This window comes from Pecten maximus, chromosome 2 (genome assembly GCF_902652985.1).
Source record: "Pecten maximus chromosome 2, xPecMax1.1, whole genome shotgun sequence".
Lineage (NCBI taxonomy): Eukaryota > Metazoa > Mollusca > Bivalvia > Pectinida > Pectinidae > Pecten > Pecten maximus.
The window spans coordinates 6,872,699-6,889,497 of NC_047016.1; the positions used below are offsets into that span (position 1 = coordinate 6,872,699).

General features: G+C 38.9%; 1 protein-coding gene across 2 annotated transcripts in view; it reads left to right on the forward strand.

Annotated features, from left to right (window-relative positions):
* The window catches only part of LOC117315392 (LIM domain transcription factor LMO4.1-like), a 50,221-nt gene that overhangs the window by 19,107 nt on the left and 14,315 nt on the right, over positions 1-16,799 (forward strand). The window contains exon 3 of one of the 2 annotated variants that reach the window (XM_033869568.1): positions 1,400-1,637. In XM_033869568.1, coding sequence (XP_033725459.1) covers positions 1,400-1,637 — 238 coding nt within the window. Of the gene's footprint in view, positions 1-1,399; positions 2,759-16,799 lie in introns of those variants that run through there. The other variant, XM_033869559.1, reaches the window with a different exon arrangement.

Here is a 16,799-nt window from a genome sequence, read left to right on the forward strand (position 1 = left end):
TCATGTTTTTCTACTCGTACATGCTATATTTCTAAATTACTTTTGACAGTTAAAGCTCTTGTTTTCTGTTCTGACACTATGCAGGAATTAGAAAGAAACTCGTTAGTTCATATAAAAAGTGGTTGTATTGTATTAGTTATGTAGCTATGACACGAAACAAATACAGTAATTACTGCATTCAACAGATTTGTTTAGCTGTATGCGATCGCGTCTTGATGCCTTTAATGTTAAGATAAGTTGATTTCAAAAGTTTTGGGTTCGACACTGGCATACCTTTATGTACTCAGATTACGGGTATACCTGATGATGAATGCGTTTTAGCTAATTTGATAAGTATATATTTTAATAAGTGTGTGTAAATTTATATATATATACATGTATATATATTTGGCATTAAAAACCACTTTACAGAACTCGTAGCACTTGTCTGTCCTGCTTTTAAGCAACCATTAACATATATGTAGTATTCGTTTTAGTTCTCATTTCCATTGTAAATTGTTTCCAAACATGCGTTTACTAAATCAGGAATATTTGATAAGGAAACTGGATGAAGCAGGCGAAACTCCGTCATTAGCTATATCTAAAATCGTTATAAATAAAATTACCACTACTTGTAAAAGTTTAACGTAAAAGGTACGTACCCATTACACGACGTGGGTTTAAAATCTCTTCTCAAAAATGGAAAAAATATATCAATATGTTTTATCAATAATTTATAAAATCTCATTATTAAATATTGATTTCTGTTAAAAGAGCGGTGTTTTAAAGCCATAATTGCAACGATTGTAGGCTGCCTCTGAGGAGAACAGGAATAGAAAGGAAACACCAAACCCGCTTATGAATAATAATTCCCAAGGTGACTGGCACTCGCGCTGGGAATCAGTCGGTTGAAATATCCGTAGAAATCACAAGGATCTACGTTATTAACGATTCAATTAGTGTAATATAATATTTAGTAACATAGCCTTTTTATAGATCACCTCGCTAGAATCTATGTAATATACATAAGCCTTTCCAATAAAAGCAACACCCCCATTAGTTGTTGTCGCTGGGAAACAAATGTTATGGAGGTGTAATTGGTGGAGATTTACTAAAAAGTTTCTTCTAAAGTGTCCAAAGCATTGTATTCACATAACGTGTCCAAAGCATTGTATTCACATATAACGTGTCCAAAGCATCGTATTCACGACAAATTAATATTGATACAGGCCATAGATACATGTAAACAAAGGAAATCCGCAGTGTTGTCCATTACCTATTGTGGTTGGTTGTTATGCTAATCTACCTTTATGGGACACAAATGAATGTATGTAATTGTCGTTTGGTCACTACATTTTCGATTAATGCCCGGTTTTGATACGATCTAGAAATTAAAGTGTTTTATTGTTTTTATTTACAGGTTATTTGGGTCCAGTGGGTCGTGTTCGGCATGTGGTCAGAGCATTCCTGCTAGTGAGTTTGTTATGAAGGCCCAAGGAAACGTATACCATGTCAAGTGCTTCAAATGTGTTACCTGTCACAATCAGCTTTCCACCGGCGACCGGTTCAGTATTTTCAATGGCGGACTATTGTGTGAACAGGACTATCCCAAAGTTATGAAAGGTCACGTGATGGGATCCACTAGGGGGAGCCACAAGGTACAGGGTAGTAGCACGCTAGAACTCCTCATAAGATCGACGCAGTCCATTTAATTTCATAGATAACATCTTCATATCTCTCATTATATATTAACTTCAACTTGTTCATATTTTTCTTTATCAATATTGAAGGATGGATGTTTTTTTTATCCGTTCCTGTTTGCTGCGGATTTGTACCGCTAGTTTTTTTTTGTTAAGTTCATATACCATTCGAATTCGCTCACGTAACCGGGAGTATGTCTATATTGTATTTGAGGTTTGTGATGCGTGATTTCCGCGATCGGCTGTGTTTAGCTGTACATAGCAGATGCATAATTATTTTGTTAAAATGTTATTTATTGCTTATTGATTCGTCATCATAGAACATGACCTCGTTTCAAGTTTGAGTGTAAAATTAAAAGCTGAAGATGCAATTTGGATAAAAAAATATAATGAAAGATTCGGGGATTGACAATGGTGGCCTGTTTACTCATTAACGGAAGACTGACGCCACATACGCGCTCAGCATCGGCGCATGTCACGTAATGCAGGCTTAATTCGATAATTGGAAATAGAAAAAGAGTTTAGTTGTAAAAAGACACAATTGCCTCTATTTAATCAATTTAAATCTGAATAATCTAGTCTTTTGTTTAACAGACTGTTACCTCGGTGAGGATTGCTACATAGTAATAGAATGTGATTATGTGAGGGCTAAAGTTAAAATTGAATGTAGCTCAATCCACGTGTATTTTGTCTTATATTACATGTATTCTACTATTTCCTATGGAAAATCGTTCAATATTGTCGTTAATCAAACTTTAATTGTTTGGAGCGAAAAATATCGTTGACAGATTTATTTGCAATGTTTTTTGAAAGTCTTTTGTTTCCACACCGGATCACCAGTGTATTGTTGTTTAGGTGGAACGGAACATTTTCTTGGCAGATTGAAATATGTTTTCCTTGGGGGAAAACGATTGTTTATTTGTAAAGGAGACGCAATTATGGTCAATAATAGGGCCACCTAGCCTTGACCTACTGATTACATTACAGTACGATATGTACACACATATGTTACACTGTGGATACTGATATGAAATATTATTACAAGAATGCTCACCAATAAACTGTCCATGTATTTTGAATGCTGCCTCGGTTTTATCCTTCTGTGACTTAATTTCTGGCTGAATCTGACAATGGAACCCTGGGTACTATACAGGAAGTACGTGATATGGCGGGAACCGTACTGAGTATAAAAGTGATGGTAAAAACTGTACCCTAATTACATGTCCATAAGGAGGAGCCTCAACAGGTCTGTTCCATTTTTCGATTGTGTTGTGTTCCTGTTGCGTGTCGGAGGGACACGTTGATTGAACGAATGGACACAAAATATCGAATGCAAAGGACATCCGGCATCACGGGCTCGCTCGAAAGGTCCGACATTTTGACTAAAGGTTAGAAAGTGTTTGTAGCCTTGATTGTAGGCCATAAACTGGACTTCTCGTTTGTACGTACGTCAATTAAATTAAGTCATGCTTGCCGCTAAGGGAATAGTGTAAACATGTCGAACGCTGCACTGACGAAAACCAAATGCTCCAGTAGAGAGCGAGCCATATGGCCCACAATAAAAGCTCAAAGTGCTATTAATTGGTGTTTATCTTGCTAGGTTAAAGTCCACGTCTCCGTTCTCGTCCCGACCCTGGACATGTGTAAAGGGAGGTAGAAATTTAATGGGTTATTGAATCTAGAAGCTATTAAAAGCGCTCTGGCTCATCAGCAGAACGTCCGAACGGTACAGGGGTTACCTGGTTCACATAACCTCCGCCTTGTTTTAAAAGGATATTATACAATTTGGCAGTTATTCTAAGTGATCAGATTTGAAGGACACGTGACTTAAAATGGCTCATTCTAACAGATTTTCGTCATCATTACAGCAGTATTATATCGATTCATGTAGCAAATACGTGGTTCACCAAATTATAGTTACTTCCCTTTGGCAGAGCTCTTTGGTATATTTAATGGACCATGGTTTGATTTCATTTACATTTTTTACGGATCAAGAAATAAGAAACCGAAAAATTAATGGAACGAATAGGATAGAGATTGTAATAATGTGTAGTATCTGTTGTGTCACTTGTGATCCAGGGACAGACATAATGGACGTCTTGTGATGGACGAACTATCGTGTCTCTATATAGATATTCGTGTACCGAGTAATAAAATCTTCGTTACTCTTATCTAGCTCGGAGCCATATTAAAACAGGGGTCGAATTAATGGCAATTATATACATATATATGTACTGCGGAAAATACGTAATGCATCGGGTATAATAACAACGACATCGATTTGGTTACCACTGCTTAATAATGGAAACGTTATTTCATCTTCATGGACCTTTACGTACCATTAACGGACGACTTAATTATCATATTATACTTACAGTGGAGCAGGGTACCCCACGGGGAGTCTCCTTTCCTCAAACTCGCCAATTAATTACACTTAATCAAGACCGATACAAGATGAAGAACGACGGATCAATCACGGACAAGTCGAACCACTATAGAGACACGGACTATAAGGCATTCAGTTGGTACATGCATTATATGGCAAAGTGTAATTTTAAACTAGCAATATAAAAAAGTACGGGTAGTAACGACGTCCGGGATAGTAAACAATAATCTAGGAACCAAAGTACAGGTAATAACGACGTCCGGGATAGTAAACAATAATCTAGGAACCAAAGTACAGGTAGTAACGACGTCCGGGATTGTAAACAATAATCTAGGAACCAAAGTACAGGTAGTAACGATGACCGGGATAGTAAACAATAGTCTAGGAACCAAAGTACAGGTAGTAACGATGACCGGGATTGTAAACAATAATCTAGGAACCAAAGTACAGGTAGTAACGATGACCGGGATAGTAAACAATAGTCTAGGAACCAAAGTACAGGTAGTAACGATGACCGGGATTGTAAACAATAATCTAGGAACCAAAGTACAGGTAGTAACGATGACCGGGATTGTAAACAATAATCTAGGAACCAAAGTACAGGTAGTAACGACGTCCAGGATTGTAAATAATAATCTAGGAACCAAAGTACAGGTAGTAACGATGGCCGGGATAGTAAACGATAATCTAGGAACCAAAGTACAGGTAGTAACGACGTCCGGGTTAGTAAACAATAATCTAGGAACCAAAGTACAGGAAGTAACGACGTCCGGGATTGTAAACAATAATCTAGGAACCAAAGTACAGGTAGTAACGACGTCCGGGATTGTAAACAATAATCTAGGAACCAAAGTACAGGTAGTAACGACGTCCGGGATTGTAAACAATAATCTAGGAACCAAAGTACAGGTAGTAACGACGTCCAGGATTGTAAATAATAATCTAGGAACCAAAGTACAGGTAGTAACGACGTCCGGGATAGTAAACAATAATCTAGGACCCAAAGTACAGGTAGTAACGATGGCCGGGATAGTAAACAATAATCTAGGAACCAAAGTACAGGAAGTAACGACTTCCGGGTTAGTAAATAATAATCTAGGAACCAAAGTACAGGAAGTAACGACTTCCGGGTTAGTAAATAATAATCTAGGAACCAAAGTACAGGTAGTAACGACGTCCGGGAAAGTAAACAATAAGTACAGGTAGTAACGACGTCCGGGATAGTAAACGATAATCTAGGAACCAAAGTACAGGTAGTAACGACGTCCGGGATTGCAAACAATAATCTAGGAACCAAAGTACAGGTAGTAACGACGTCCGGGATTGTAAACAATAATCTAGGAACCAAAGTACAGGTAGTAACGACGTCCGGGATAGTAAACGATAATCTAGGAACCAAAGTACAGGTAATAACGACATCCGGGATAGTAAACAATAATCTAGGAACCAAAGTACAGGTAATAACGACGTCCGGGATAGTAAACAATAATCTAGGAACCAAAGTACAGGTAATAACGACGTCCGGGATTGTAAACAATAATCTAGGAACCAAAGTACAGGTAGTAACGACTTCCGGGATTGTAAACGATGACTAATGGGGATATACCGACAATTAGAATGGTCGGTTTTGTGGACGTTGTGTTTTGAATGATAAGACTCCCCAAATCGATACTATCGAAGGTATTCTCTTCATTAGCTCTTGTGCTCCTGTTCGAATTGTGTAGCCCCTGGAATGACTCTTCAGGAATATCGCCTACTCTAAATATCACGTTTGATAGCCACCGATGTACGTAGTTATTGCTCTTTGGTCGACTTATGTAACGCACTGTGATGAGAGTAAACCTCAGTAGTACGACTACTTGGTCAACATCGCGGTTCACGGAGCGATATGTACAATATAATATTTACTGGGACAATCTTCATTCCACGATTCTTAACGGGTTCACCATATCGTTCAGATATTCTAGTTTATCATTGGGACAGATCTAGTTCTCTAATACTACTTTTCGTAGACCATGGTAAACGATTTCGTTGCCTTCAGTATCTTTTGCAAAAGGATAATTTTGCGTTTAATAGTCGGTCAGCCTGTTCTAAACGAAGATAAGTCCAACGGCCGACCAGAAGGAATATTGGCACTTATCAATGGAATTATCGTTGGGAAACAGCTGTATAAATTGTGAACTTGTGTAATCTGTAATTTGGACATGGAATTCGTCAAGTGGTCAGTTCATTACTACTACGTGTCATTACTTTGTGTATATCAGACGTATCGTGTCCCTGTGCTCATCGTTAACTGTCCCTGTGCCTATTACAGATATGCCATAATATTTTGCCTTTTACATACATGTCGTTTGCCTGTGCTTCATACAGACATGTCGTGTACCTGTGTATATTACAAACATAAGTCCCTGTACTGATTATTACAGATTTCTTTTCGGGTACTGAAATTGAGTTTGCAGTCGTTATCCAAAATATTACAAAGACTTTGTCCCGTATATCCGACGGATATGGTCCCGTGTATTACACTGACATGGTCCCGTATATTACACTGACATGGTCCGTATATTACACTGTCATGGTCCCGTATATTACACTGACATGGTCCCGTATATTACACTGACATGGTCCGTATATTACACTGTCATAGTCCCGTATATTACACTGACATGGTCCCGTATATTACACTGACATTGTCCCGTGTATTACACTGACATGATCCCGTATATTAAACTGACATGGTCCCGTATATTACACTGACATTGTCCGGTATATTACACTGACATGGTCCCGTATATTACACTGACATGGTCCCGTATATTACACTGACATGGTCCCGTATATTACACTGACATGGTCCGTATATTACACTGACATGGTCCCGTATATTAAACTGACATGGTCCCGTATATTACACTGACATTGTCCCGTGTGTTACACTGACATGGTCCCGTATATTACACTGGTATGGTCCCGTATATTACACTGACATGGTCCGGTATATTACACTGACATGGTCCCGTATATTACACTGACATGGTCCCGCGTATTACACTGACATGGTCCCGTATATTACACTGACATTGTCCCGTATATTACACTGACATGGTCCCGTATATTACACTGACATGGTCCCGTATATTACACTGACATGGTCCCGTATATTACACTGACATGGTCCCGTATATTACACTGACATGGTCCCGTATATTACACTGACATGGTCCCGTATATTACACTGACATGGTCCCGTGTATTACACTGACATGGTCCCGTGTATTACACTGACATGGTCCGTATATTAAACTGTCATGGTCCCGTATATTACACTGACATGGTCCCGTATATTACACTGACATGGTCCCGTATATTACACTGACATTGTCCCGTATATTACACTGACATGGTCCCGTATATTACACCGAAATGGTCCCGTATATTACACTGACATTGTCCCGTATGTTACACTGACATGGTCCCGTATATTACACTGACATGGTCCCGTATATTACACTGTCATGGTCCCGTATATTACACTGACATGGTCCCGTATATTACACTGACATTGTCCCGTATATTACACTGACATTGTCCCGTATATTACACTGACATGGTCCCGTATATTACACTGTCATGGTCCCGTATATTACACTGTCATGGTCCCGTGTGTTACACTGACATGGTCCCGTATATTACACTGACATTGTCCCGTATATTACACTGATATGGTCCCGTATATTACACTGACATTGTCCCGTATATTACACTGTCATGGTCCCGTATATTACACTGTCATGGTCCCGTATATTACACTGTCATGGTCCCGTATATTACACTGTCATGGTCCCGTGTGTTACACTGACATGTTCCCGTATATTACACTGACATTGTCCCGTATATTACACTGACATTGTCCCTTATATTACACTGACATTGTCCCGTATATTACACTGATATGGTCCCGTATATTACACTGACATTGTCCCGTATATTACACTGATATGGTCCCGTATATTACACTGACATTGTCCCGTATATTACACTGACATGGTCCCGTATATTACACTGACATTGTCCCGTATATTACACTGACATTGTCCCGTATATTACACTGTCATGGTCCCGTATATTACACTGTCATGGTCCCGTATATTACACTGTCATGGTCCCGTATATTACACTGTCATGGTCCCGTATATTACACTGTCATGGTCCCGTGTGTTACACTGACATGGTCCCGTATATTACACTGACATTGTCCCGTATATTACACTGACATTGGTCCCGTATATTACACTGACATTGTCCCGTATATTACACTGACATGGTCCCGTATATTACACTGACATGGTCCCGTATATTACACTGACATGGTCCCGTAATATTACACTGACATGGTCCCGTATATTACACTGACATGGTCCCCGTATATTACACTGACATGGTCCCGTATATTACACTGACATGGTCCCGCGTATTACACTGACATGGTCCCGTATATTACACTGACATGTCCCGTATATTACACTGACATGGTCCCGTATATTACACTGACATGGTCCCGTATATTACACTGACATGGTCCCGTATATTACACTGACATGGTCCCGTATATTACACTGACATGGTCCCGTATATTACACTGACATGGTCCCGTATATTACACTGACATGGTCCCGTATATTACACTGACATGGTCCCGTATATTACACTGACATTGTCCCGTATATTCACTGACATGTCCCCGTAATTACACTGACATGGTCCCCGTATATTACACTGACATGGTCCCGTATATTACACTGACATTGTCCCGTATATTACACTGACATTGTCCGGTATATTACACTGACATTGTCCCGTATATTACACTGACATGGTCCCGTATATTACACTGACATTGTCCCGTATATTACACTGACATTGTCCCGTATATTACACTGACATGGTCCCGTATATTACACTGACATGGTCCCGTATATTACACTGACATTGTCCCGTATATTACACTGACATTGTCCCGTATATTACACTGACATGGTCCCGTATATTACACTGACATAGTCCCGTATATTACACTGACATTGTCCCGTATATTACACTGACATTGTCCCGTATATTACACTGACATGGTCCCGTATATTACACTGACATGGTCCCGTATATTACACTGACATTGTCCCGTATATTACACTGACATTGTCCGGTATATTACACTGACATGGTCCCGTGTATTACACTGACATGGTCCCGTATATTACACTGACATGGTCCCGTATATTACACTGACATTGTCCCGTATATTACACCGACATGGTCCCGTATATTACACTGACATGGTCCCGTGTATTACACTGACATGGTCCCGTATATTACACCGACATGGTCCCGTGTATTACACTGACATGGTCCCGTGTATTACACTGACATGGTCCCGTGTATTACACTGACATTGTCCGGTATATTACACTGACATTGTCCCGTATATTACACTGACATGGTCCCGTGTATTACACTGACATGGTCCCGTGTATTACACTGTCATGGTCCCGTATATTACACTGACATTGTCCCGTATATTACACTGACATTGTCCCGTATATTACACTGTCATGGTCCCGTATATTACACTGACATTGTCCCGTATATTACACTCACATTGTCCCGTATATTACACTGACATGGTCCCGTGTATTACACTGACATTGTCCGGTATATTACACTGACATGGTCCCGTGTATTACACTGACATTGTCCGGTATATTACAATGACATGGTCCCGTATATTACACTCACATTGTTTCAAAGTAGATAACGTAATTTGGGGTTGGTTTCGATGTTGTCTCTCTGTGACTTCCTACTTTATTTTCATGTGATTTTTGATCAGCAAGCAGACATGTTTGATATGTACATGTACAATATCATCTCTTGTCATCAATCGAGTTGTGTTTGTGAATCGTAAGAAAACAAAGGACATTAACGGTCTAGTGTTTTCTCACTCACAGAGTCAGATGTCCCGTAATAAATCATGTTTGTGAGGTTTTATTTAGTTCATTAATGACAATCAATTCTCCAATTACTTGTAAACTGACTTCTACCAGCTTCATACAGGACATCCATTTGATAATGTATAAATACCCTACAATTCCGACTGAAAAAGCCTTTTATACAGAATTCTTTTTTGAATTATCAAAAAATTAAATATTAAACAAAAGCTGAAACATTTTAGCGTTGACGAACGGACGTGTGTACATTAGTGATCTACAGGCCGTACGTTACGCTGGGCTGACTGGAGCACTGACGACATGCCTAATAGATATTCGTAGTCAGCAATAAAGAAATTACTTTCATGAAACCAAATACCAAAAATATAGATCTATGGAGTAATGGAATAAAACTTCGATTGCAGCCAGGGGTATTTTAGTGTATTTAGTTTGAAACGTCCGTGCTATTTCCATGTAAAGTGCTTTCCGCATGTCTGTTTTCACACCACGCAGGTCGAGGCTAGGATGTGTAAAACACGCGCATTAAGCAACACTACTGACGTGAACCTCCACTTACACAACCCTTCACTTACAACTCACCAAGCTCGTAATTACATACACACATCTAATGATGTCTGATCGGTGTTACTTAACCCAACACTTCGGAGATAAGGAAATAAAGACCATATACATCTATACTATCAACGACGACTTACCATCCCCCGTAATTATCTCTTTGTACACAGATCCGTTCATGTTGGAATAAGCCATTTTGAAAATTACCATTAAGAGTGTTATCTGCTATACAAACAGGAGAGTGAAGTTGACAAGCGACGTGGATTAAAATGGATAATTATGCAATTTCCTTCTCCATTTGATGTGGTGGTTTATTTACAAAACTAATGGAGTTCTTAATAGCTTGAACATGTGGCAGTCCTTTCTCTAACAGTTTCTCGCTGGGCACAGATTGTCTTCAAGGCATCATCTCTCATCCAGGCTAAATACCGCGATAGGTTTTAATGAACGGAGAATCTTACAAACCCGCGAGAGTGTGACGGTTATTTAAATACTGTCTATAAACTAACGTGTCGGGGACCAAACATGACATTTTACCTTATATAGACGCACCTGTCTAAAATGAAGATTTTAGAATAATAAAAAGTGAATTTTTGTTTTTGTACGTATATGTGTTTTAAAGTTAGAATCTAATATTGAATGATTTATCGTGTGGCTAATAGCTTTATACATTTAATTTTAGCTCCTAAAATTTAATATATTTCAATCAAGGTATTCGCCGTGGCTGTTTGATTGACAGATCCGGAGATAACCGACACACATTGTGGTCGACTAAGATTAAACTTTGACATTGATTTGCTAATCTGTTTCAGTGAGTTAATTTGTCTCTGCCACCGTATACCTAATCTTCTAACACTGTGACGTCAGTTGATATCGGATGTTTATATTTGATATGAGAAAACTAATTAATTAATGTAAATCAATTAAAACATGTTTTTAATTTATTAAGTTTACTTCATATCCATGCGGTATTAAAAACTTAACCCTCAACTATAGACAGCTCATTCAAATTCAATTTAAAAACAGTACTATTGATTGAAATTAGACATCAATATATTACATTTTAATACATACCCATTTTTTATCAATGTGTGATTAAGTGGTATTACCGCTGATTTTGACAATGTAGACCCTACAGCGACAAATTCTACAGGAAGTGATTAAAGCTAGGCATTGTGGAGGTTAACGCTGAATACAGAACGCCAATATCGATACCCTAAACCAATACCATTATGGAGGTATTTAGCTACGACAACTATTTAGTGGTTTGACACGAGGGTATACCTAGCCACTTTGGGCTCGAGGCTAACTCTTTGGTTGTAATCCATCAACGGCCGTCACTACGGGCCCGATAACACTAGCTGTATTGACGCACATTTCATCAATCAATCAGAACATCCCGTAAATCAATATGTCGATAAAATCGATCATCTGCTGATCTATATAAAACACACTGACAGTGCTGACAGTCCTGATTGATACATACAATATTACATCTATATCCAATTATTAATAAGTCACTTGACCGGTGGCCTCCTGTATTCTACTGGTCATTTCCGACCTCTCTGTCTTACTAGCTCGTTTTACACAGGATATGTTGGTATTGAACATTACTCGTGACAAGTGTATACGCTTCCTATTTTGTTCCTATTAATGCTCCACTTTTGGTCCTTTGTATAAAGAGAGGTACTTCAGCTATATGATATCAATATTATATCATCTCTTTCCCCGTACACATGTCTATCAATATGTTCCCTTTCTTGATCTCCCTCGTACAACTCTACCGTACTAGGTTATATGTAAACATCCCCCATGTAAGTATACCGTACTAGATACTATGTAACGATCGTCTTCCTCTTTCCCTCGTACAACTATACTGTACTAGGTTATATGTAAACATCTTTCTCTTTCCCTCGTATAACTATACTGTACTAGGTTATATGTAAATATCTTCCTCTTTCCCTCGTACAACTATACTGTACTAGGTTATATGTAAATATCTTCCTCTTTCCCTCGTACAACTATACTGTACTAGGTTATATGTAAATATCTCCCTCTTTCCCTCGTACAACTATACTGTACTAGGTTATATGTAAATATCTTCCTCTTTCCCTCGTACAACTATACTGTACTAGGTTATATGTAAACATTTTCCTCTTTCCCTCGTACAACTATACTGTACTAGGTTATATGTAAACAGCTTCCTCTTTCCCTCGTACAACTATACTGTACTAGGTTATATGTAAACATCTTCCTCTTTCCCTCGTACAACTATACTGTACTAGGTTATATGTAAATATCTTCCTCTTTCCCTCGTACAACTATACTGTACTAGGTTATATGTAAACATCTTCCTCTTTCCCTCGTACAACTATACTGTACTAGGTTATATGTAAACATCTTCCTTTTTCCCTCGTACAACTATACTGTACTAGGTTATATGTAAACAGCTTCCTCTTTCCCTCGTACAACTATACTGTACTAGGTTATATGTAAATATCTTCCTCTTTCCCTCGTACAACTATACTGTACTAGGTTATATGTAAATATCTTCCTCTTTCCCTCGTACAACTATACTGTACTAGGTTATATGTAAACATCTTCCTCTTTCCCTCGTACAACTATACTGTACTAGGTTATATGTAAACATCTTCCTCTATCCCTCGTACAGCTATACTGTACTAGGTTATATGTAAACATCCCTCTTTCCCTCGTACAACTATACTGTACTAGGTTATATGTAAACATCTTCCTCTTTCCCTCGTACAACTATACTGTACTAGGTTATATGTAAACATCTTCCTTTTTCCCTCGTACAACTATACTGTACTAGGTTATATGTAAATATCTTCCTCTTTCCCTCGTACAACTATACTGTACTAGGTTATATGTAAACATCTTCCTCTTTCCCTCGTACAACTATACTGTACTAGGTTATATGTTAATATCTTCCTCTTTCCCTCGTACAACTATACTGTACTAGGTTATATGTAAACATCTTCCTCTTTCCCTCGTACAACTATACTGTACTAGGTTATATGTAAACATCTTCCTCTTTCCCTCGTACAACTATACTGTACTAGGTTATATGTAAACATCTTCCTCTTTCCCTCGTACAACTATACTGTACTAGGTTATATGTAAACATCTTCCTCTATCCCTCGTACAACTATACTGTACTAGGTTATATGTAAACATCTTCCTTTTTCCCTCGTACAACTATACTGTACTAGGTTATATGTAAACAGCTTCCTCTTTCCCTCGTACAACTATACTGTACTAGGTTATATGTAAATATCTTCCTCTTTCCCTCGTACAACTATACTGTACTAGGTTATATGTAAATATCTTCCTCTTTCCCTCGTACAACTATACTGTACTAGGTTATATGTAAACATCTTCCTCTATCCCTCGTACAACTATACTGTACTAGGTTATATGTAAACATCCCTCTTTCCCTCGTACAACTATACTGTACTAGGTTATATGTAAACATCTTCCTCTTTCCCTCGTACAACTATACTGTACTAGGTTATATGTAAACATCTTCCTTTTTCCCTCGTACAACTATACTGTACTAGGTTATATGTAAATATCTTCCTCTTTCCCTCGTACAACTATACTGTACTAGGTTATATGTAAACATCTTCCTCTTTCCCTCGTACAACTATACTGTACTATAGTACATTGTATGAGGCTCGGTGCGGACAGAAGACACATACAGAAGGAAAGAGCCGGAAAGAAAAGCAACATGAGGATCCCGAGTATTGGAATATTGGCAGCAATTATTGTATATGCCCGAGATTTTACCAGGATATAGTTGGATACAGCATGTCTGTCTCAATCAACTGAAGGCTTCAGAAAAAAACACAACAGATATAGTTGGATACAACGTCTGCCTCGATCAACAGAATGCTTCAGAAAAAGCTACCTTCTGTGGAGGTTAAAGTGCAGTGTCAACTCCGTTTTCCTCCATATTTTCCATTTCGACACACCTTTCCCCTCTCTCCGAGTCAACTCCGTTTTCCTTCATATTTTCCTTTTCGACACACCTTTCCCCTCTCTCCGAGTCAACTCCGTTTTCCTTCATATTTTCCTTTTCGACACACCTTTCCCCTCTCTCCGAGTCAACTCCGTTTTCTTCCATATTTTCCATTTCGACACACCTTTCCCCTCTCTCCGAGTCAACTCCGTTTTCCTTCATATTTTCCTTTTCGACACACCTTTCCCCTCTCTCCGAGTCAACTCCGTTTTCCTCCATATTTTCCTTTTCGACACACCTTTCCCTTCTTTCCGAGTCAACTCCGTTTTCCTCCATATTTTCCTTTTCGACACACCTTTCCCCTCTCCGAGTCAACTCCGTTTTCCTCCATATTTTACTTTTCGACACACCTTTCCCCTCTCTCCGAGTCAACTCCGTTTTCCTCATCATTTTACTTTTCGACACACCTTTCCCCTCTCCTCCGGGTCAACTCCGTTTTCCTCAATATTTTACTTTTCGACACACTTTTCCCCTCTCCTCCTGATGACTGTATCCAAATGCGGGTGTTAATTTACCATTTTCCCGTCTCTTTGCCTAGAGCACTACATCCCTTTCATCGGGTCGCATAGTCATATCCCCTGATTCCCTGGGCCGATGTACTATATCCCGTCCCCGGGTCAGTGTACCGTGCCATTGTTCCTCCGGTCGGTGTGCCACAGCACCTGTTCGCCCGGGCCGGTGTACCGTACTATTGTTCCCCCGGGATGACGTACCGTACCCCCCATCTCCCGGGCCAGTGTACCATGCCATTGTTTCCCGGGACCGATATGAATGTCTCCCGGAATTATGTGGCATACAGTGTACGTTCATTCCTGTTCATGCAAGTACTGACGAACCCCCCCCCCCCCCCCCCCCCGTCCCCTATGCTACCCCATATAACCAATATGTGTATGAAACAGACGACTGAGCGAGATACGGCACAGATAATAACTCTGATGTCGACGGAGCAGACGGAGTCGTATGACCATAATACGGTGTCATACAATTTGTGTGTTCATTCATTAATAAGTAAACTGGAAATTTGATAGCAACCAGTAGTAACACACATTGTTATCTTCTTATACGGGAGGATGGTGATTGTTTTATAATATGGGGCGATACAAACGAGACATACGTATGATTCTAATAGAGAAAATATCACCGACACCACGACCTATCAATAGCTCATAAATGTCTTTGTTTCCAAAAATTGAAATTACAATACAAACTGTTATCATTGTACTGGTGATGAATTATTTTGTCCGAAATACCGTTCAAGCGGAAGTTAGACAATGGATTTTATCATACACCGGAAATGGTAATAGTATACGAGGGCTATACAGGCATGGGTCATATTTAGAACCCGGATGTAACCGTGTCCGTTAAAGGTCACGGGACCCTAAAGTAACTGTAGTATAGGCCAAGGTGACGTAGCGATAGATGTCATTTTCACTGTGGAGGTGCGACTACCATTGTCTAAAGAAACATTATTCTAAACATGCCAATATATTTTAATATTTAAAGAGTTATTCTTGTTGAGCAACCCTATTTGGATACTATTTACAATAATTAATACAATACAAAATGTGAGAGGTGTTGAGAGATTCATTAAACTGATAACTCGGCCAGTATTTGTATGTACCCAATATATTATTCAGAATGAAATGGACCGAAGTCTCGGCTCCACAATGAATCGGTTCCAATTAAATCTTACACTCATATTGCCTAATGGGCATCTGTTAGAATAAATAAGCTCCTTTGTTGACCAAATTTGATTTGGAGTTGTAATAATGTCATTACATTGTTAATTACGTTTAAATCTGTTTGCCCGATTTAGCGTATTTTCGTTTTAATTACCAATTATGTTTGTATATATATACACTCGGGTATATGCCAGGGAGGCGACATTGTGACACCCGAGGAGAAATCCTCGTCAAGTGGCTCATTAAAAAGCAACAACAATACCCAGGGAAGTCTGTCAGAGACTGGTGATAGAGTGATTCAGAACCTCTGACACCTGTCTATAAACGACATGCGAATCCTTCCGGGAAGGCATATCTGTACAGCGTAATTTATTACATTTATAACTTAAGAGGCATTTTACTAAGATAAATGTACCATTTAAAAAAAACTTACAATAAATTATACAGTGTGCG